We start from the raw sequence: 22,884 nt of genomic DNA on the forward strand, positions 1-22,884 counted from the left end.
CGCGAAGCGCGTGTCACGAAGGGATGAAGAATAGCAGCCGAACTCTTGGGAGGCCGTAGGAGCGTATTTACAACCGAGGCCCCGGGGGGGTATGTTCACGCTTTTCTTCTTCTTCCGGCGTTTCGGCGCATGCATGCCGCCGGATAGCGCGAAGAGATAGGTGTGTAATCACCGCGCAGGTATGGGTATACCCCGAGGGAGTAAGGAGGGAGACCTTCAGCGCTCATCTTTCCCTTGACCGCCACGCCCAATGACGATGCGCGCTGCTATAGAGCACCACCACCGGGCCGCAAGGCCGACGACGCCGACGCCGAAACGGCGCCGGTTCCCAGCGCGTAAGCTGGCCTCGCTGCACCCTGCGAACATGCCGCGGATATCTGAAGAGTGCCGCCGCTCGGTTCATTAATTACAGGTTCAACGGGCGGCCACTCGATACCCGCCGGGTTGATCGCTACAGCGTCACTTTAGGCTCTGCCACTAGGGGCGCAGCATGAGGGGCAAGCAGGGCTGCGTCGGATGGCTTGTTGTCTTTGTCATTCTAGACTTCTTCGTGGCTCCCGTTGTTTATGCTCTCCACGTGTGTAAGAGAGAGAGAGAGAGAGATAGGTACGAGGGAGAAAGAAGGTGGAGGAAGGAATGGCAGGGAGGTTAACTAGACCTGTCCCACTACGCCACAAGTTATAGCGAGGGACGCCCTTAACAGTCCGGTCGTTTCTTCACATGGTTCGCATCTTTTCCGCCGTTAGAAGTATGAACCAAGTAGCCCGGCAACAAGCAGTTTCTTTCGTTCATCTTTTGACTTTACTCGCCATCAAGGTGCTAATCGATATGTTGGCAAACAAGTGCAGCAATGAGCGAAATGCGATAAAAGGGCTCGTTATCCGGGATAGGATAATAGTTCTGGCATGGGCAGTGTTTTTGCGAGCGGGCTTCGCCGTTCATCATACGTTCGTACTATGTCATTTTGGAGCAGAGAAGTTCAGACATTTGTAACAAAAGAGATAATAAAGGTTCCGGAAATACGCACACCCTTTCACGGAAAGAGAAAAAAGAAAGGAATGTAATACAAGTGCCACTGAACTATGCGATTGGTTGCGCCGCAGATGACATGCGAGAACGCGCGAAGTGAAATAATTCTCACTGTATTGTCTTCATCTTGAGAGCTAATCATCTCTGGCCTTGTGACTATTGTTCCTGTTGTTTGCGGGCACTACAAAACTTGTATTTTAAGCTCCTGCCGATGTGAAAGAATACTGGTGATGGTTCGTTTGCCATTGTAGTTGTCCTTCACCGTGACGTGAGATCCAGAACGCAGGATCAAAGGGCGGGAGAAAGAAGTTTATTGACTTGCTTATAGTTCGTAGCTCCGAGCAGACAGGACATCGGAGATAGAATCCTCAAGGTGAAAGAGGGCCGTTACATCTAGATTTTGGGGTTTTACGTGCCAAAAACCACCATCTCAATATGAGACATGCAGCAGGGGGGACTCCGTATTAATTTGGACCACCTGGGGTTCTCTGAACGTGCACTTAAATCTAATTACACGGGTATTTTCTGCATTTCGCCCGCATTGAAATCGGTCGCCATGGCCGGGATTTGATCCCGCGACATCGTGCTTAGCAGCCCAACACCATAACCACTAAGCAACCACGGTGGGTAGGGCCGTTACATCGCTCTCTGTTTATATTACGTGACGAGCGCGGCGTCCTGATAAATGTGAATATATATACACGCGTCAGAAGTTGATCAGCAGCTGCAGGAGGACATATATCGCAGCCGCGTTACGACAAGCATTGAGAAGCCACAGGGTATGCCACTTCACACCCACTGTGCTGGAATGCGTACACGATGAGGCTCGATCTGCCTTAGCTTACAAATGTGCCTTTCGAGTTTCCAGCAACTATTTGTCTAAGGACTGCAGACGTGTGCGTCGGAGCTCTTTTGCAAAGAATTATGCCCGCAGCGAGTGGTCTGTTTCTTCCTGTGAGAAAGATACTTGCATCAAAGGCCGAGCACTGCTAGGCCGGTTACCACCAGGGCTCACAAGGAGGGAATTCCGGCTCGTCCCCATGAAGTAAGCTTCCGTGCACTTTACCTGTGGCCTGCCCTTCCGAGCCCGCGACCTGCTCTGCAGCCACAGCGGCTGGCGACACTTCCTTTCACATCAGAGACGTCTGGTGGCACCCACTGCAACCCGTCAGGTCATCGCACTTTTGCGATCTATAATGGACGTCATCGTGTACCTCTCAGCAGTGCGGACAGTCGGTCGCTACAAAGTGAACTAACTACAAGTGGTGGAGTCGTTGAGACCATTACTTGCGCTTCTAGGCTAGAACCGCTGAGTTTGTGCACTGCGTGAGGCTAGTGAGACGCCTTTGATTGAGCAGCGTCGTTTTCTGTTCGCACACGCGCCGGCAGATGTTTTTCTCTTTCTCGCTGTATATGCATCTCTTTTCTTGCTATTTCGCGTACCCTCCCCTAGAGCAGGGTAGCAAACCGGATGCTGTTCTGGCTAACTCTTCCGGCTTTTTTTCTTAATCCTATAGCTTGTGTTATTTCTATACGACTTGTTTTTGTTAGATATTCTGCGACCGATAAAATTACTAAAGAAGGTACGGTAGGCAGTAAAAAGTAATTCATTTGTCTTCTACATCATACCAAACGTACGGTCTAGTTAAAAAACATGGAACTGAAGAAAAAAATTAAAAAAAAGAAGCAAGCAGTGACCCATACAGACGGCAGTATTTTTCCTTAGGAAACGCACAAGTAGTGACATATTCAGCTTTTTCGAGCATTTTATGTTTGCGCGTGGCCTTCACGAAATCGCGTTCTTCAAAGGGACCGTCCAATTATTTCACGAGATAAAAAGGGACGTCCCACCTCGGCAAACACACTTCGTATACGCTTTGTGAGGCCGCGATCTTAGACTCCCGTTGCGCGCGCGCGTGTGTGTGTGTGTGTGTGGGGGGGGGGGGGGGGGGGTGCTGTAGATCTCCTCACAACCGGTTCGCTGTACGTAGATAAAAGCGGGCCGCGACATACAGCGAGCTTTGCGTTGGGGTCACCGCGCGCTCTTGTGACAAAAGAGAGCACGGCACGCAAGGGAGTTAAGCTACCGCTCTTTGCGACCTCGGCGTCGTATACGTTCACGATCTCAGGGGCCCGAGGGAGCGCCAGCGACGCCAGGAAGTCACCGGAAGCGTCCACGGCGCGACGAGCAGCCGCTCCTGCACCTGCCGCTCCGTGTGACCTCGTCGAGTGCCAGGACTGATGCTGCGGGACCACCGTTTAGTTCGCGAAACATTCGTTTTATCGGGAGAAATTGTTTCTAGTGGATGTCTGTAATGCACACTGTGTCACGGACATCCGCAAGGCTGTCCATTACAGACATCCACTAAAGACAAACGCGCAAGAGTGGAATTGCCTTTCGTCACAAACTGCTACTATCAATAACAAGGGTGTGGGGTCGAATTCATCATCATCATCACTATAATAAGCATAGTCATCAGCCTATTTTTATGCCCACTGCAGGACGAAGGGATCTCCAATTACCCTGTCTTGCGCTAGCCGATTCCAATTTCGACCTGCAAATTTCCTAATTTCATCACCTCGCCTAGTTTGCTGCCGTCCTCGACTGCGCTTCCCTTCTCTTGGCACCCATTCTGTAACTGTAATGGTCCACCGGTTATCTACCCTGCGCGTTACATGGCCTGTCGAATTCACAAAGCTCTTAGTTCGCAAGTGCTCCTGCCATTGGCTAGCCGCATTCGCTCATCCAGCATCAAGACTGGGTTAAATGTTCTCTTACGAACAATTCTAACGTAAGAATTTTTAATTCTTTTTTGCAAATACGGGCCCTGTACAGGAAAGCCAAGTTTAAGATGCACAAATAAAGATACTTTGTTTGTTCCTCTTGGTTTGTATAGGCTGGGTAGTCAGTAGCCTTTATGTAGGGCAAGAAGAGGACTTCGTTTAATCGCTCCGGTTGGCCGGTGTGTGATGATAAAATGTCTCTTAGCAGAATAAAATCCCTAGGCTCCGTGTGGAGTTCGATAAAATGACTGTTCGGTTGTGACACGGAGGTTGTGTTGGTGGTGGATTGTAACTACATGAGGGTTTCGCCTGCTTATGGACGGCGATTGCTCCGCCTGAAAGTCTTTTGCAGTGTCACTGGGATATTTAACGCACGTCCAGCAAATCAGGGTCTGTTAGAAGGGTTGGAAGAAAGGCTTCCTTGCGGGCGTAGTGGATCCTTCGGGATACACAAGTTCTTGCAGGCACACAGGTGAAAGGCCTCTTCTTCTGTAGATTCTGAAGAGCAGCGTCCCTTTCTTGAAACTCCCGGTAACAACGATGCCCTCTAATGCCAGTGACGTTCCAGAAATGATAAATGAATAAATAACAGTAATAGTAACATAGGTTGTTTTAATTACCGGTTCAAGAAGCTCGTGAGCCACCCTGCAATGGAGGACGAGCGGGCTCGTTTTATCTATAAACCGTGCGTCGTAGCACGTCCTTTTTGTTTTCTTTCTCTTCTTAAACAAAAATGTACCAAACAAAAACAAAAAGTTCAAGCTTAGTAGAATTTGAGCAGAAAGAAGAGTAACACGACGACAGAGGAGACAGACGAAAATATTAGTGCGAGGAAATGAACAGACCAGGACGAAATTCGTTGCGGTTGGCATTTGCGATTGAAGTCGACGCGGAGGAAAGCAATTAGCCTCACCGCTGGATCCTGGGCACCTGAACAATCTCCTACGAGGAATCGACACGGCGCGACAGCGCTCATTATTGCCGTGATGATGGCGCCAATGGCGCCGATGACACCGTTTGATAGCGTATGCAGCCGCCTAGGGCCACATCATTCCGCCGACTGGCCGCGCGGCTTTAGAACGAGCCGAACTCGCCGACACGGTCTCATTCGTTTATCTGGACACTGCCTCGATGACATGGTGACGAGATCACCGACATTCGAGCGTAATTGCCACGTTACAGATGGCCCTCAGTGTAGCATCGATACAGCATGTCGCTTCTCTTTGAAGGTCTGTATGTCATAATTCCGCTGATGTTTTATACTTCGGCATGGTGTAGCTGTACTTGGGCTCTCTGCTGTCAACATAGGACGGCTTGGTTGCGTTCTGTACTTTCTGTGCTTCATAAGCAAGATTGCGAAGGAACGTACCGTGAACCAAGTTATGGCAGAGCGCTTATTGTCCAATCTGCACGCTGACGGTTCGTGCATGGTGACGCAGAGACAGCGCACAAACCTTCGTAAACAGAAGTTATTTGCAGGAGAAGAGGATCCGTACTGTTTCCACGTTCATATGATGTTATTGCTCCATTTGAAAGATGTGGAATTAGGATAGCCACCTTAACCTATTTGTGGTTGCACTTGACAACTGGCAACCACTAACCACTGCTTAGTAACACTCTATCTCTAGACACTTATAACAGCAATTCTAAATTTCGCGTGTTCGCCGAATAAAATTTTAAGGCTTCTCTTGCATCTATCTATCTATCTATCTATCTATCTATCTATCTATCTATCTATCTATCTATCTATCTATCTATCTATCTATCTATCTATCTATCTATCTATCTATCTATCTATCTATCTATCTATCTATCTATCTATCTATCTATCTATCTATCTATCTATCTATCTATCTATCTATCTATCTATCTATCTATCTATCTATCTCAACCAGCCCCGCCCATAAGGATTGCTACTGTCAGATTGTGCACGTGGTGACTTCGTCTATTCTCTTCTTCCTTTCCCTTTCTACCCCCTTACCCATGCGTCTTCGGGAGATTATGTGCCCAGTGCAAGAGGACGAAACAAGCACTAATCACCAGTAGATTCTGGTCGATCCAGCAGGTTATATTAAATATTTTCTGCGCATGTGGAGCTCGGTGCAATCATCGGAGAAAAAGCAAATAGTGAGAAGGCCATTGCACAACGCATAAAATAAGACAAAGAAAGGAAGGAAGCGTAAGACTTACGACCGTCGTGAAAGCTCCGCCTCCCAATCCTGTCGGTGTACTTGTCTGGACATTAATTTAAAGCAGCCAGGGTTTGGCCAGAGAAAGTGCTTTCGCGTATACACTGACGAAAAATTACGGCTCACGCATCACGCGAGCAGCGAAAACAAGTGTGCTGCGAAAGCTCGTTGGCCTAGCGCTTCTTCGGCGGTAACCGATAGACAGGCAAGGTTTTATAAGCTCTTGGCGCTTCTTTTCTAGACACGAGCTCTGCCACAAAAATGCATGCACTTTCGGCAGGAAATTTACGGTTTTGCCTCGAAGGCAACGCTTCGAGTGGTCGTTCGTGAACGAGCCCTGATCTTGAAGACTCGCGGGCGCGATTTTATAACAACGTAATCGCGTCAGGAGAGCGTCGACAGAGAAAACGATTATCGACAACACATTCTTTCATTGGTTGTAATTACATAGTCGTGAAGTTCACCTGAGCTTTTTTTTTCTGTTTTATTTTACTTTCAATTTGCAAGGTGCTCGCTACAACACCACGTGGCATGAAGGAACTCTCTTGGTTCGACGTTTTGGTATCTTGTTGCACAATTTGTGTGATACAAACGCAAACGATAAGGAGCGTTGTGTAGCGCATGACAAAAAAAAAATGAAAAGAAAAGAAACAAAGCGTATTTTTGGTGAACACATATGTAGTTCGTCAGCCAATAAATTTGGAATGTCGTCACTTAGGGGTGCCAAGAAAGTCCACTGCTCAAGAGATCTTTCTCAAGTGTTCCTCTCCCTCGGTCGTTTATTTTCCTATGGTATACTCGTCACACGCACACGCACGCACTCACAAACAAGTTTGCTCAAACATGCAAGCTAACTAACACGCCAAGCGATGTTAGCACTGTAGCAGTTCCAGCAAATGCCGGTAGGAAGAAGTGCTAACCATTACTAGTAGCATGCATGGTAGAGGAATTTTCCCCCAAATCTACTTTCCCAATCTAGGACAGCCAAACTAAATGTTCTGGAATTACATTCATCGTCTAACCAAGAGTCATGTCGCGGCGTTCTTGCGCAACACCTTTGGCATTATTGATACATATTTCAAGCTACTCACTGCGCATTGCCTATCAGCAATGGTTGATATCAACAGAGGTACAACAAACTTGGATTTAGAATTAGATGATAAAATACCCCAGCCCGGTCCTCTTAGGATGGTTGACGACATTATAAAATGAACGTAAGGCAAAAACAAGACTCAGTGACCGTGGCCTGCGTGCTTACTCGACAAAAGACAAAGGAAGCACGCGAGCCCCTCTTGTGAGGAGACGCCTATTATTCACTGCCTGCCAGCCTCGCACAGCCACAACCAAAACATCAAGAGCACAAGCGGCAGCGTTAAGCCTAAAAGCTACCAACCTCCCCCTGCTCCAAGTGGAATATCATGGCCGGCATTTAGCGTTGCTTAGAAGCACCAAGTGGAGCAGGTGCGTCGCCCGCTCTATGGGGGCAATAGCAGAAGCAGCCGCCGCAGTCGACCGAGGGCAGCGTGTATCCGGTGGCCACGGCGGAGGCATGGCCTCCCCCCCCATTTCCACCACCTCAACCTTTCGTGCTCCGCCTGCTTTTTTTCCTCGCTTTTGTTTTTGTTTTTCAACTGCGAGATGATCGGCTCAAGAGCAGTTGGGGCCTCTTCCGCCCGGTAAGTAAAAGTGAGGCCATTCTCTGTCGCTGCAGACGGTGCTCGCACCTGCCGCGGCGAGGTGGCGCGCACGACGCAGACGGGGCACCGCGTATGGGAGCGATGCAGTTAGGCGAGGAGGTGCTGTTACGGGGTATTTTATTGCTGTATTTGTAGTAAGCAACATCGAAGGCGAACGCTGCGGAACGTTTAAGGTGGTCCGCGACTACATGCTGGCATTCCGAAGTTTGTCAGACGGATGGAACAGAGCGTCCGTTGAGCCCATTGCGATGTCTGGGATGGAACGACGCTTGGCAAACTGCATTATCGTATTCTGTGCCAGTGATGAACAGCTGCACATGATGCGGGAGGAGCTCCTATATATTATCCACGGTCAGGCCCTATCGCACTGTTAAAAGGAAGTGTTATCGCACCGTGCGGTCGTCAGATACCTTAAAACATGGGCCTGAAGGTGCATTCATGTTACGATACCCAGAAGCGAAGATGAATCCTGCGGAGTCACCGCCCGAATAATGCTGTGTCGTAGTCGTCATTTTTGTGAAGTGGTACAGTCGCATCACTTGTAGCTTTCTTTTTAGCTGCAATTTGCTTTCGCCTGAGCCGTCAAACATTCCATCCGCTGAGGCATCCTCACACCTTAACTGCATAAAGAAAAATGAAACAGTCAAGTTATCACAATAACGACATTTGGAAATATCCAGAGGATCTTCTGACACCACGGCGTCATTCAATTCGTCGTCGTGCTTACAGCAGCGAAAGCCACACCATCTTTTTTAAAGTGTGCCTCATTAGGTATAAACTCCATGCAAGTGATCTTGCGCGCGACGGCGACAAGCTACGCGATGTAGATGGCTGTCGCGTTCGCTCGTCGCCTACAAGTCGTACCGCACGCGAGCGACGACGTTTGAGCGACGTCTCCCCGGTGTGGCCGGTATGAGGGCAGCAAATACGCGCCGAAACTGGCGTGAAGTGTGCTGTATTAATTTAAGTTGATGTGTTTTACAGTAAACAGCAGCATAAAACATTTCTGAAGGTCTCGCAGGAGGTTTCTATCCTTACACGTATCAAAATTTAGTCGTTTGCTCGTTCCGTGCGTCAGTCGGTAGTGCTTGACTGATGTACATCCAGTTCCAACTTCGCGCTATTGGCCAGTCGCTCATAGCCCTTCTGGGCGACGAGCGACGAATTCTATATTTTCAGAAGCCGAGTGATCGAGCGACAAGAACGAGCGATCTCTTAGCGCGATGGCCCGTTTCGTCGCTCAAAGCCGGCGCTCGTCGCCGTCGCACACAAAATCGCTCTCATGGGGTTTGGCCTTTACGACGTAGCGATATTTACACATGTGTTGTTTGTATGACTCTACGACTTACCACTGAGATATATCGGTCGCAAAACGCGGTTGGCTTATTTGCAGAAAGAGACAGCGAATGGCCTGAATTAAAATAATAATTCAATTTAAACTAAATTTCGAGATAAATAAATAATGGAAGAACTTTTGCAAATGTAAAATTATAAATAATGCATTAACATGTCATGATTCTTGGGGTTTGGAAACTGACTTGTTCCAATTATACTTGGAGCACTGTTTATAGCATTTCCACGTACTATAAATAATATAAAATTATGATTGCTCCCTCTTTTATCATCGTGGTAAAATGGCTGAATTTTTGGGCGTTAGATTGTATATTTACTTATGACATTGATCTTTTACCAAATTGAGATTTATTTAATAATAATCATTTTTACTTTGGCATGAATTCATAACTGGCGTCAGGTACCAATGGATTACCGTGATTTCTGTTGGCGGGGAAATCCGTAAAGGTTCGCGCAGTGGTTCAAAGGAACCAGAAATAACCTTTATTAACGTTTTGATTATTGCTTTTTATCGATGCTTCGATGCTGACTATCCCCGTAGTAAAGTTGCAGTTATATACATATTCTCATTTGCGGTATATTTCTTTGCTTTAGCGCATATTTATATATCCGCTTTGCTGCATTGTACACTTACACTGCTTTCTATGACCGCGAAGGTCGTTCACTCTTCACCTGCATTGAATTTGAATTTTATTTCCTTTCAAAGAAACAGGAAACTGAGACCCAAGGCCGGATAGGCCCGACGAAGTTTCGCCTGCCTTACAAAACAGCTGACATGGTGGGAGCAATAAAACAGTTAAAACACGCTCCGCTGTGCTGAGTACGGTGAACGCCACCTAGTAGTGCTTCTGCGAGAACGCGTTGGTAGTGCTTCTTGATGCCAGCGTCCCTTCGAATGCTGGCATCGAGGCGTCGTAGTGCTGAGACCACCGAAGCGTTCACTGTCGGTGCGCGTTAGTGTCATAATGCAGTACTTCTCTTTTCTGCTCGTAGGCGGCGGCACCGCCCCGAGCAAGAGCGCGGGTACACGGAGGAGTGTTAGATATATAAGGCGCGTCTGTGTAGTTCTCTGCAAATGCGTTTGTGGCGCAATGGGTTAAACGCTCGGCGATCTATCGTCGCGGACCGAGAGGTCGTGGGTTCGATGTCCAAATTTTGCATGTTTGTGGAACTTTTTCTTCTGGTTTCTTTCTTTGTATTATGTTCGTGTATGTTCGTGTGACGTATTTCCGTGACGGAAATACGTCAGTGAAGTCTTGGTGGACCCCGGCATAAAACACTTTCGTGTTAAAAACGTTTCAGTGCGCCACTCATATCGGGGAACGCTAAGAACTGAATATATAAAACTACATTTTATCGCGTATTGCCATCAGTACAATACACGGTAGAAAAATTATGGAAAGCACATAATATAAATAACAAAATGCAAAAATGCAACCAACCGCGAAAGGAGACAGAACAAGCAAGGAGAGGAAAAGCACGGAGGTCAATCAGACGAGCGTCCGGTTTACTACCCTACACTCGGAATAAGGGAAAGGGGGAATAGAAAGAGGAAAAGAGGGAGAGAGTGAGCACCGAGTGCACGTGCGAGGATGCACAGGGACACTATATGCGGTCTGTCAAACCGGTGCACTCCAAGTACTGTACTATAGTTGCACGAATCGCTTTTTGTGCCAGTGACGGACGTGGCCACGGCCCGAGTATCTTTGACTCGGAGAATGGTCTCGAGTCCAGTCGGTTTGAAGTTGTCCTGAGAGAACGGCGTTGTACGTCGTAGCGAGGACTGGTACGCAATTGGTGCTCGATTGTTTCCTCTCCCCTACACGAGTCGCACATCGGGCTCTCGGCCATCCCCATATGATAGGAGTAAGCGTTCGTAAACGCCACTCCCAGCCACAAGGGGCACAACAAGGTTGTTTCGCCGCGGGAAAGGCGAAGATTTTTAAAAATCGTGGTTGCAAACATGTGTTCTCCTCCTCGAGGATATTTCTTTGGCCAGCGCACTCTATATGATGTCATTGTATACCTGCGTCTCATGCGACTTCATTCCTCTGTGCACACGCAGGAGCCAGTCTGGTCATGCGGGAGGCTTGCCGCGATGGCGGACCTCCTTCGGCGGCCTCCTGCACCAAAGTCCGAAACGTCAGGCAGCGGGCGGGGCTCGCGGTGCCGCTGGAAGTGCGTGCCGCCGTTTCTGGGCAGCAGTGAAGCACGGGGCCCAAACTCTCGCGCCCTTGCACTGACGTGGTGGAGCTGCCGGAGGAGGTGGAAATGGCGGGGCCGGACCATGTGCCGACCCTGGCGGAGAGGCTGTACCAGGCAGCCGTGGCGGGACAGACGGACACCGTGGTCGAGCTGTGCCGGATCGGAGCCAGGATCGAGGCGGACGCGGTACGTACAACACTTATGTAATAATAAATTATGGGGTTTTACGTGCCAAAACCACGATCTGATTATGAGGCACGCCGTAGCTGGGGGTCTCCGGAAATTTGGACCACCTGGGGTTCTTTAACGTGCGTATTCTACTAGATTCAGTTGGTTCCCGAACTTTGAGTCGACCGTGTGACGTGGAAACTTTGTTTCATCGACTTCGGCTGTAGGTGCGGCCTTCACCAACTACTTCCTACACGAAATAGGGCGTGATGAATCATCGTCATGCGCTCGTGGTGAACCAGATGTGCATATCTCATATGTGAAGTTAGCTTGTCCGCTTTACGAACAGCGTAAGCAAGAAATTTGCGCCAGGTTTAGAGCAATGGGGAATCCTGCGTTCTTTTAAGGGAATGTTCTTAAAACGTAGTCTTCTCACCCAGACATTGCAAGGAGGGCGTTATGTGTCGTGCGAATTTTTTTTTTTTTTAGTGCACTACACTGAAAGTATTGGCACTCTGCATGCGTCTGAACGTCATTTCTCAACCTCTCGCTTAAATATGACAATACGTCATTCATAATTTGTTTATTATTTTTTGCATCTAATCACCATTTATAGAGTAATTATAAACACTTATAGCGCTTTGAGACATGTAGAAGAGAAATGGAGTGGCAGGAAACACTTGCTTCTTATCTCGCGACCTGAAACTCTAGTTATATCTATAGCGGTTATCTGCCTAACTAGATAACCCTAGTTATATATCTATATAAGGAACAAAGCAACTCGAAATGTACATCGCTTCCCTCATAAGTTGAATAGAATATACTGATCGGCCTTGCCTCCATGGCCTTGGCGCAGACTATTTGGTAGAGGTTGCGTTTTTACTCAAGTACGCTTATACACTCTGCTCAAGAGTGTGTGGCATTGTAGAGGGCATCATCCAACCAAAACCACCATCATAAGGATACACCTGTCCTTGGGCCCCGTGTCTAATTGGAATGGCTGACAGTCCTGCATGTGATGCGCGCGGATGCGAGGAGTACATTGATCACGTATTGTGCCGCTGTCCTCAATTTGAATCAGAAGGACAATCTATGATCAACGCATTCAGGAACTAGATAATCGTCTTCTGAGTGAACAGGCTATACTAGAACACCGTCCCCACCGATCATCGGCTCAGAAGGCCCTTTTGTGCCTTCTGTGAGCGTCTGGTTTGTACGAGCGCCTTTGACTCAGCAGTACGGTCCGTGCACGTCTCCGTACCCCCACCCTCTCCCTTCTTTCTCTTCCACTTCCCCCTTCCCCCAGAGTAGGGTAACCAACCTGACTCCTGACTGGTTAACATCCCTGCCTTCCTTATATCCCTCTCTCTCTTGCACCCCGCGTGTCAATCCTCGTCAGGGCATTGTTGCCTGCAGCCTCATGCTCACTCTCAGAAGCCAAAGTACGCCTCGTATATAGCATCTTGTGCTCGAGTACCATATACTGAAGCATGAAGGAGAGAAAGGGTTCAAAGGAAAGTGCAGACGTAGTTATAAACAGTATCCCAACACAGGAAGCGTTAGCTTGGAGCCATTTTAAAGACACGGGGTTTTGTCTACGGTGCTGCCTCGTCTATTTTCTTCGTACTGTCTTGAGGAAGACAAGACGATAGGTCTTGTCTTCGACAATACCATAGCGAAGACAAGTCTTCTTGCCGAAACGTTAGCTCGAGGCCCAGGCGTAAATTTTCTGTTCACTGTTGATCACATTGAAACATTGTAGCGTTATAGATGCACTCCACTTTCCGGCAGCCATCTTTGTGCCGCACAGTTCTTTGGTAGTGAAAGACAGGGAGTTATGTCTTGCTTAGGGCTATAGGAGGAAGTGATTGCAAAGGGTGTACAGTATCATGTTTCCGGCCGCGGAAACTGCAAATGTTTTTCAATGATAAAGATAGAACGGAAGGGAAGAAGAAAAAAGTGCCGGTAACAGAAAAGAGCCGGCGCGCGTTCCGGTTGCCCTTTGAGTTATCGAACCAACAAGATTAAGTATGAGGAGTTCTTGCTTCCTCTCTTGTGATATACTACACTGCGCCGGCACTTGCGAAAGCTCCTCCCATTGATGAGCTGTCTGCACAGTATCACCCGAAACAACAGGTATACAGGTATGTCATGCCGTTCCAGTAGTAGTGCTGGACGTCATCAACCACTACGTTCAGCATATTTGCAGGAAGCTGAAAACAATGGCTCACTCTCATGCCAAAGCTGTCTACAATTGATCTAACTGCATCACTGGAGTGCAAGAAAAAAAAATTTGCACTTACCGGTCAACTTATTCGTAGCGCATGAGCAAGGAAATTCACGCGCTTGAAGAGCGACGACAGCCGAAAAACAAGAGAAAGCAAAACAACTCGAACTATTAGTGCCCCATACCAATTCAAATAAAAACTTAAAATTATATTTACTTTATCTTCTAAGAGATAGCGCTACCGGTTTCTGTGGGGCTACGTATGTCCCGCTGCGCACTTGGGGCAGCTTTCCCTTGTGGTTGCAAATTTGCGTTAATGAACCTTTGTGGCTGCACTGTCTAGTGGGTATGCAGACTATAGTTCATTTTATGCCGCCGTTTCTGTTCAGTGTGGCATAATCTAGGATGCGTATATTCCGAGAGATCCCGGCACCTGCGCACGCATCTAATACAGACGTCGTTAATCCATCGTGTGTTTATATATATATATATATATATATATATATATATATATATATATATATATATATATGTACAGTGGGGTTTGTATTTAAGTTTAAGTGTTTAAGCTTGTTTAAACCCCGCTTAGTGGGGTTTGTATTTTAAGTTCTATTCGCATTGCCGTGCCTACCGTTTTCACTTCTTAGGGGTGATGTAGTGACGCGTTCATTGTAGACAAAGCGCTTCGGAAAAGGGTAGGCTACGCAAACACAGAGACACGTCGCAATTTAGACCTTATTACAACAGCGCAGGACATAACGCATAGAGCGTGTCGTATGTGTGAACGGGCAAATAAATAAGCAGTATCCTGGCTCCTCAGTTTGATGTTCAAGCCACAGTTCTCGCTAAATATCGGCTTCATCCTCAGTCGCAACCGTCACTCCAAGTATACGCTCGCTCGCAATGTCACTGTTTCGTTGCCTTTACTCGTCTTCGTACAGACCGCGCAGCCGCGTACTATACAGCTTGACGTATAACGACCTCAGACAGCCGCAGCTTATAATGCGCTCTCCAGCCGCAGAGAGCACGTGACCCACTTGCAACAATGGTCGCGAGACAGGGCCTTTCACGCATGCGGACTCGGCGCGCTCATCAACGTCGTCTTACATCGTGTTCCCCGAGAGCTCAGAAGTGGGTGCTGCGATTGTGCGCGGCGTCTAAATATTTGCCTTGGTCGAGCACCTCTCGACCTGGGCGCGCCGTTATAAATAACGGTTGGGCGTGCTGTTCCTTGTGGCCTGCATACGTGTCAGAGCTCCGCACACAAGCGCCGGGCACGTGTGCCGCGTGTGGACGCCCAGGCAAGCGGGGGCCGTATGCGTTACACATCCTGATTGAACGCCAGGCACAGCGCTTTGCACCAGGGCGGTGCTCCACGCTGTCAAAGCGGTTTCGTTGTTCGTGCGCAAGTGCGCACAATGCGTGCCCCGGCCGCCAGGACGTTCTTTCGTTCCTTTGCTTCATGCTTCAGCAATGTCTCAAGTATAGTGGTTCGTCATAGCAGTGCTGCGTTCACCGACGCGTCAATGCTGCTGCGATTAGGCTTGCCTGACCGAAATGCTAACGCTTAGAAATAAAACGATAAACAATTTATTTCTACAAACCAGTACATATACAAAGTTATTCGGGGAAATAGGGGAACGATGTTACTCAAGTAACCTTGAATAGCCTCAAACTTATCAAACGTAATAATAATAATAATAATAATAATAATAATAATAATAATAATAATAATAATAATAATAATAAAGTAACCATGAGGAGTCACGGGCACTTGCAGACAACTAAAAAACATAGGACGCCTGTGTTCCTAAAGTGCCTCGTCTTCTTCCTATAGGGACGATGCTAATGATGATAACCATCATAATCGTTCCTTCCTCGCTCTTCGTGCTGTTATCGGAATTCACAGTTGGCTGTCGCGAACTCGATCAGGCTGAGACGAGTTTTGAACAGCTGAACTGAAAACTGTTCAAAACTTGACGTAGCTATGAACCAACCTAGCTCAGTTAACTACTATTCTGTACAATCAGCTGCCCGTCCTTGGTGGTGGTCGTGTTGGTGTTCTGGCAGGTTGGGCCTTAGCCTGGCGTGCTTGGCCGCCAATTGGTCCGCCTGAGCAAGCGTGACGTTGCCAAAACGTGGTTCCACCAAAACATTCATAAAACCACTGTAAGGCGATCAGTAGGCACCTGAACACTTCTTGATGCCAGTTGTATCGAACTCCTTTCAGGCATCGTAATGCAGACGTGAAACAGAGCTCGGTGCTGGAAGCACTGTAATTTGATCGGCCTAGCGCGGTAAAGAATTTCCAGAGCCCAAATTGAATGGTGGGCCTGGAATGTGAACAGACACGTACTATTAATTCGGACGGCGATTAAAAGCTATCCGGGCGACATGCAGCCTACAAGCCACGTGTTTCAGACTCTTGGTTTAAGTTGTGGGCCTTCGTATAGGTTCCAACACTGCTAATATTCGACGACGCCAATACCACACAACCAAGGCTACAGCTTTCGCAACAGTGAGCTACTGTGAGTGATAAGCGGTGTAGTGGATGTAGTAGTTAAAGCTCCAAGCAAGCTTCGCAAACGTCCCTCGCTTTCTTCAGACCAGCTTATGAAGAGCGTCGGGATTGCCTGCTTTTATATGCGGCGATCTTTTACAATTGCATTAGCCTGCTCGATGCAAAAGGACAAAGAGAATGCGGTCAGTATGAACGATTATTAGCCCTCTCTTATCACGCGTGCCTCGAATCTCAAGTGAAGCCCCCATAGTTTTTACATCGCGGTGCATAAGCGTTACGAACCGTCGCTGAACGAAGACTTCGCATCCACATGGCGCAAGATTGGTAATGCGTCTTCCGTGATGCAACCTACCACATATGCATATGCTAGAAGGCACGTCGTTTAATCTAGTAGTCCAACAGTTTCTCTGCTAGACTGCCTTTTCCGTCTCTCTATCTCGTTGTTTTATTTCCTTTACATGTATATATATATTCGTATTTGTACTCTTTCATTTTTGTCGAGTGCCTGAACGTATACGTTTTCCTGGATGGACTTTTTGCGGTCGTGCATAGGACAAAAAGATGGAGATCAATCTATGACGTAAGGCATATGGAGTGAAATCTGTAACAAAAGGTCCAAGGGCAATTTCTATAGCGACGAGAAAGAGCTTTTTGCAATTAGCGATGAGCTATAGGTGGTCCTGCTCCTTTTTTTTTTCTTCTTTTTCTTTGGTCTTATGAAGATAAGAATAGATGATAACCGAGCCACGCATACGACCGGGATTAGGTTGACGGAAGAAGAAAAATGAAGATGACGCAGAGAGAGAGAGAAAAAAAGTGGGGTAAATAAAAATAATGAAGCACATTTTAGAACGCTCACGGACCACAGGAGTCGGGAATGCATTCCGATAAGCTTCGAAAAGAGACCGTATCGGAGGCGAAGTGCTTCCATGGTACACGCCCGCCCTGACGCTTTCACCCGCGGAGGCCCAGCAGCAGGCTGCCATCGAATTTTGTACCTTGAGCCATCTCCGTACTTTTGACCGCCGTGTATGGAAGCGTGATCACGATTGAGAACTGGCGGCGCCGGTCACTTGTGACCATGGTTGTTTTAAAAAGAGAGCAAAGTTCATCTGCTGTGCTAGTTGGGTTAGGGTTAAGGTTAGGGTTAGGTTTCGTTAGGTTAGACTGGCTTAGGTTAGTTGTAGCACAGTCAGCATATTCAGAAAATTTCGCAACACGAAGGCATCGCGTGACACCGTGGTTCTAGCGCCGATGGTTCAGACAAAGAGCCATTTGAAAAAAAAAAAAAAGATTGATCTTCCTCTATTTCATACAATATTTTTTGTTTTTCAGTACGAGACACTACCCATGATAACGCGAACGTCATATTCTATGCAACGTGTTCGCTGTATGGTTGCTGTTTTGTATTTTTAGTTTGTTCTCAATGATATTAATGCCTCCATGACGTTTGATATGGTGTTTCTTCACTCACACAATCATTCGCTATCATACTCTCTCTCATTCTCTTATTTTAATGAACGCTATAGTCTAGTCAAGTTGCGATAGCCATGAACGCTGCGGGGATTGGGAGTACTTTTCTATGGTCTACATATCCAGATCCACGGAGAAGAAATTAAGTTCAGTCGCAAGAAACTACAGTTCAGTAAGGTGCTGGCGTTATGCTAGTTCGTTAGATACCATACTTGAAAACGGCGTACTGCTGACTGGACGACAGAGCCAACACCGAACAAAACATATTGGGAACATGGACTCTGTTGTCACGCTCACCAAAAGCCACCAGAGCACTGCTGCACGTTTTAAAGACGACAGTGCTCTTCAACCACCTTAAACTAAGCGGTCCATATTGTTGCGTGTGCGCGCACGTAGCTTTTTCGTTTTTTTTTCGCTTCCCCCTCCCCATATGTAGGGTAGCAAATCAAGCACAACCTAATTAACCTGCCTGATAACCTTTTTTTTTCCTCTCACTTGAACGTAGCACGCAAGACACGAACGAGTGAGCAGACATGTCGTCTTTCACTCGCTTGTGACTTTTGTACTGTTGTCAAGCGTCGTAAAATGAGTTCTCGAGTTTGACCACATGGAAGAACTGCGTTTCCGGAGGTGAACAAACGTGGTGTAATGTGAAGTCGATGTTGGCTCTAGAAACATCAAGTACAGAGTGTGGCGACAAGTGTATATAAGCAATGTGCGTATACCTTCTCTCATTCGCAGGAGGGTCGCACGGCTCTGCACATGGCTGCTGCCAATGGCTACGTGGACACCGCCCGAGCTCTCATCCTAGCCGGAGCCAAGGTCAACGCCCTGGATGCTGTGAGTCAGATTGATCTACGGCTTACAGACTTCGCTCGCAATTTTAACAATGGCGGCATCGTAAAACAATCAAAGCTCTAAGTTACTCTTAGTTCAAGCGTCCATGCTATCAATCAACTACGACAGCATCAGCAGTGATACAGTGACGGCTCAGACCTGAGTAGCGTGAAAGTTATTAGTCACACGTGCTTTATTCTGACTTTACTGCTTCAGAGCTTCCTGTCTTAAATTAAACAAACGCAGTGAGTGAAAGATGATCAAGGAGATAAGGCAGGACATGTTAACCAGAAACAGCGTCTCGTTTGGTGCCCTACGCTGGAAAAAGGGGATAGAAAATTAAGTGAGTGTTATAACCATAAAACCTGCTATTATGAATAGCTGCAGAGCATACGAACGTTCATCGCATTTATCTTGGTCGCGTGGTATACATAAGCTGCAATTTAATGGTTCCTAGAGACGGTTCACAAAAGTTCCCCATATTTTTAACGCGGAGCCATCAAAAGAAGAACAGTTATAATTATGTACGCTGCGAATTAGGTTCACGAGCGTTTCTGCTTCTCTGCCGTTCGGGATGCGACAAAATAAATTTATGACTCAGAAAATTCGAGCCCGTGAACAGTGCCTACTGTATAGCATGCATCTTATACAAGGTGCTTCCTCGGCGGTTGGTTGCTCCCGTTCCTTCATAAATTGGTTACTGCGAAGAGAATACCTCGATTGCAACATTTCGCTGTACTTCAGAGCAGAAATAAATAAATAAATAAATAAATAAATAAATAAATAAATAAATAAATAAATAAATAAATAAATAAATAAATAAATAAATAAATAAATAAATAAATAAATAAGCGTACATAAAGGCAATAATGATAACACTGCCGCCGCCGCCGCAGCATTCAATCAGCACCTGCCTTTTGACGCCGCTACTGAAATGAAGGATCCACTTTGCAGATTTTAACCTTTGGTGAAGGGTCCTTCCTCCATTTACTAATATCGATGGAAGGTCTAATAACACAGTACAATTGAAGTTAGTTTTATAACGCATAACATAAAAGGTACCGCTGCAAACGTCGCCCCTATACAATCCACTTATCGCAAAAACGTGATCTATAGCCCTCAAGCGTCGGCCCTATATAGCTGAGAAGGGAAAAAAATGCAAGAAAGGTCCTTCAGGTGAGCAGAGAGAGAGATAAGAAGAGGGAAAGGTAGGGACGTTTACCAAGGACGTGCCCGGTTGGCTACCCTACACTTAGGGAGGGGAAAATTAGAAGAATAGATCAGATGGAAAGAGAAGAAAAATAATACAAGTGAGCAGAATTTATCAAGAAGCGTGGCCGTGGTGCAATCGTTGACGCCAATACCGAAGCCTTTAAGGTTTATCACAGCGTTTATTGGTGCGAACATTCAGAAGTGAAACAAACGCGCCGCGTTCTCGAGAATTCTCGATATAAAAGTGAAATGTACGATAGCGTTCATCAGGTGCACGTGTGGCGAGAACTGCGACGTATACTTCCAAGCACCGAGCAGATCGAGGTCCACCGCTTCAGCGAACGGCATCGCGTTATCAGATATAATTTATGCTACCCATGATAACGTCCCAGGAATAGAAAGAAGAAAGCATAAACAGACCGGCGCCGCTCCACGCACCTAGCAAAATCGCAATCGCACGCACAAAGCACATATTGAAACGAAAAGTAGAGAAAGGCAGACGAGATCAAGGTGGAAAACGGAATGAAAACTCAAGGACTCGCGCCAAGGCGTCCGGCGTGTTGAGAATGAGAGAGAAGATAGAAACGGGCATTCCAGCGACGAGAGGAGACTAGCGGAGTATACTGCAGGGTGTGACGAATGATCATAACCGCTGCCTGTGTGCGCGCGGCCAGCTGGGGAGGAGGCCGCCAAGACGAGCTGACTGCAAACGTGCTCTGCATATGAAACGCGACGCCAAGCTAACGACGCACTGCTGCCTTCGACTTCTGCCAGGAGCAGACATACTGACTGGCCCTTCAGTGCGGCCGGTGTTTCGCTCCATACATTGGTCCACGTACCTTGGCACTTTTCGCACTGCCTTGTCGTAGGACTTTACACCCCGGCTGAGCTAGCTCCGGCAGCGACGCATTAACCAAGTAAAAAAATCAGTAGCACCTCCCCTGTCGATGAAATAGCGGTAAGCGAAGCTTTTCGTGTGTTTCTTCGGTGTTCCTCCGAACGAATTACATTGACGAGTACCACGTTGTGCTCGAACCACAACCGGTCACACGCACTACAGCTGGCTCCGAAGTTCCGGTTGAGAAACTCGCGTTGAAACCCGGCCGTCGCACCGGCGAAGTTGACGCTAGCGTTGCCGAGGCCTGCACCACCGTTGTCGGGTTCCTGGAGGGCTAGACGACGCTGACGTTTGGCCTCAACATCGCTCTCCCGCAACTCGGGGTCCGCGGCTCTTCGCTGACGTTTCGCCTGGGCTTCGGAAGCCCTCACTGCACGTCGACGACGAGCTCTTTCCCGAGCGCGCTCATTCTGGATGAATTTACATGAAGTTTCTCCAAAATTAAATCTGTCGGTTACGTAAGACAATGAATGGGTCATACCCCCTTAAGCAATGGCTCATACCCCCGTAAACGCGGCCTCCCCATTACGACGACAGAAGGGAAGTGAAATTCTACGCTGGAATGATTAGCGACAACGCAGCCAGCTGTGGAAGCAGACGACGACGACGAACGCGGGAGCAGTGGCACGAGGGCGTGCAGACCACCTGTGCAGCTCTGAGAGCAGCTGGTTTTTCTAGCGTTACATCACTGGCGCAGGCTAGCGTATACAAGCTTCGCTCGAAAAAAAAAGATAGTAGCTTTATCAGCTGTATAAACTTGGACATGCAGCAGCACCGGCAACACGCAGAACTGTTGTCGACGCCGTCAGCGTTTTGCCCGCGTTCGCACAAAATGCGTGCGGCGTTGCTGACTGTTGTCGGAGCCTCTGATATAAATAGGCACTTGGTGCCGCAGCTAAACGTCGCCTCCCTTCCCTCCCCCCCCCCCCCTCCCTGACGGCCTCTCGCGCATCGGAAGAAGGCGCGTTTGCTCTACATATATGGTGATTGTAAAGGAGGAAAGAGACGCCTACTTCTGCAGCCCTTAAGGGAGCACGGCGCAGAACGCGCGTTTGTTCTCCGCCGTGCGTTCACTCCCCGTGAAAGCGCGCGTCCCTCGCGCCCTTTCACTCGCACACACAGCGTTCGGCGGCGCGCGGCGACGATTTCATCTCCATTGACGTCATACGGAACCTCACGGCGACGGCGACGGCGACGGCAGAAATCTGCTTTGGAGTGTCCATATAATTGCTATCGCAATAAAAAGAACACCGATATCAGCAAGGCATTTATAATATCGTGTAATGTACGTGCATACACTAGTAGAGTGCACAACAATGCTACCATCTCGTACAGTCTTTGAGGGCCGTTAGCGGACACTCTTGCCCGTGGCGCCTGTTGGTCACTGCTTTTCAGGCGCATCCTTCCTTTTATTGCGATAGCAATTATATGGACACTCCAAAGCGGATTTCTGCCGTCGGCGTCGTCGTCGCCGCCGCCGTGAGGTTCCGTATGACGTCAACGGCGATGAAATCGTTGCCACGCGCCGGACGCTGTATGTGCGAGTGAAATGGCGCGAGGGACGCGCGCTTTCATCACGGGGAGTGAACGCACGGCGGAGAAGAAACCCGCGTTCTGCGCCGTGCTCCCTGAAGGGCTGAAGAATTAAGGGTCTCTTTCCTCCTTTACAATCACCATATATGTAGAGCAAACGCGACTTCTTGCGACGCGCGAAAAGCCGTGGGGGGGGGGGGGGGGGGGGGAGGGAGGCGACGTTTAGCCGCGGCACCAAATGCCTATTTATATAAAAACGTTGTGAGGCGAGAAGGTGGTAAAGACTTCCGACGCTGCTCGACGAGTGTCCCGTTCGGATCTCGTCGAAAACCTCCGAGCCGCCCCAGAGGCACCGGCAACAGTCACCAACGCCGCGCGCGTTTGATGCGAACGCCGGCAACACGCCGATGGCGTCGACAGCAGTTGTGCGTGTTGCCGGTGCTGCTGCATGTCCAAGTTTATACAGCTGATAAAACTACTATCCTTACTCGTATAGCTCTCTACTAATTTGCTATCGCAATTGACGCTTCGCCTTTCGGGTGAAACTGCGACAACTTTTTCGAATGCCGCCTTGACTCCACTGCCCACTACTTCATGAGAAAGTGAAAGCGCAAAAGCGCGAGATAGGATGCCACTAAAGACCGATGGCCAGCGAAAGCTTGCTTGAGGCCATGGAGAGCGCGCGCCTTGCGTTCCCAAGCACGGTGTACGTGTAGAGGCGCCTCGCCTGCACGCGCACGGAGCTCCCAAATCGTGGA

At 48.1% G+C, this 22,884-nt stretch overlaps 1 protein-coding gene across 1 annotated transcript in view; it reads left to right on the top strand.

The window, feature by feature from the left end:
- LOC119461386 (ankyrin repeat domain-containing protein 6) overlaps positions 1-22,884 on the top strand; it is a 142,292-nt gene that overhangs the window by 64,799 nt on the left and 54,609 nt on the right. The window contains exons 2-3 of the mRNA XM_049672578.1: positions 11,118-11,443; positions 18,388-18,486. Coding sequence (XP_049528535.1) covers positions 11,324-11,443; positions 18,388-18,486 — 219 coding nt within the window. The 5' untranslated portion in view covers positions 11,118-11,323. The remainder of the gene's footprint in view (positions 1-11,117; positions 11,444-18,387; positions 18,487-22,884) is intronic.

The sequence above is a fragment of the Dermacentor silvarum genome, chromosome 8 (assembly GCF_013339745.2).
Source record: "Dermacentor silvarum isolate Dsil-2018 chromosome 8, BIME_Dsil_1.4, whole genome shotgun sequence".
NCBI lineage: Eukaryota > Metazoa > Arthropoda > Arachnida > Ixodida > Ixodidae > Dermacentor > Dermacentor silvarum.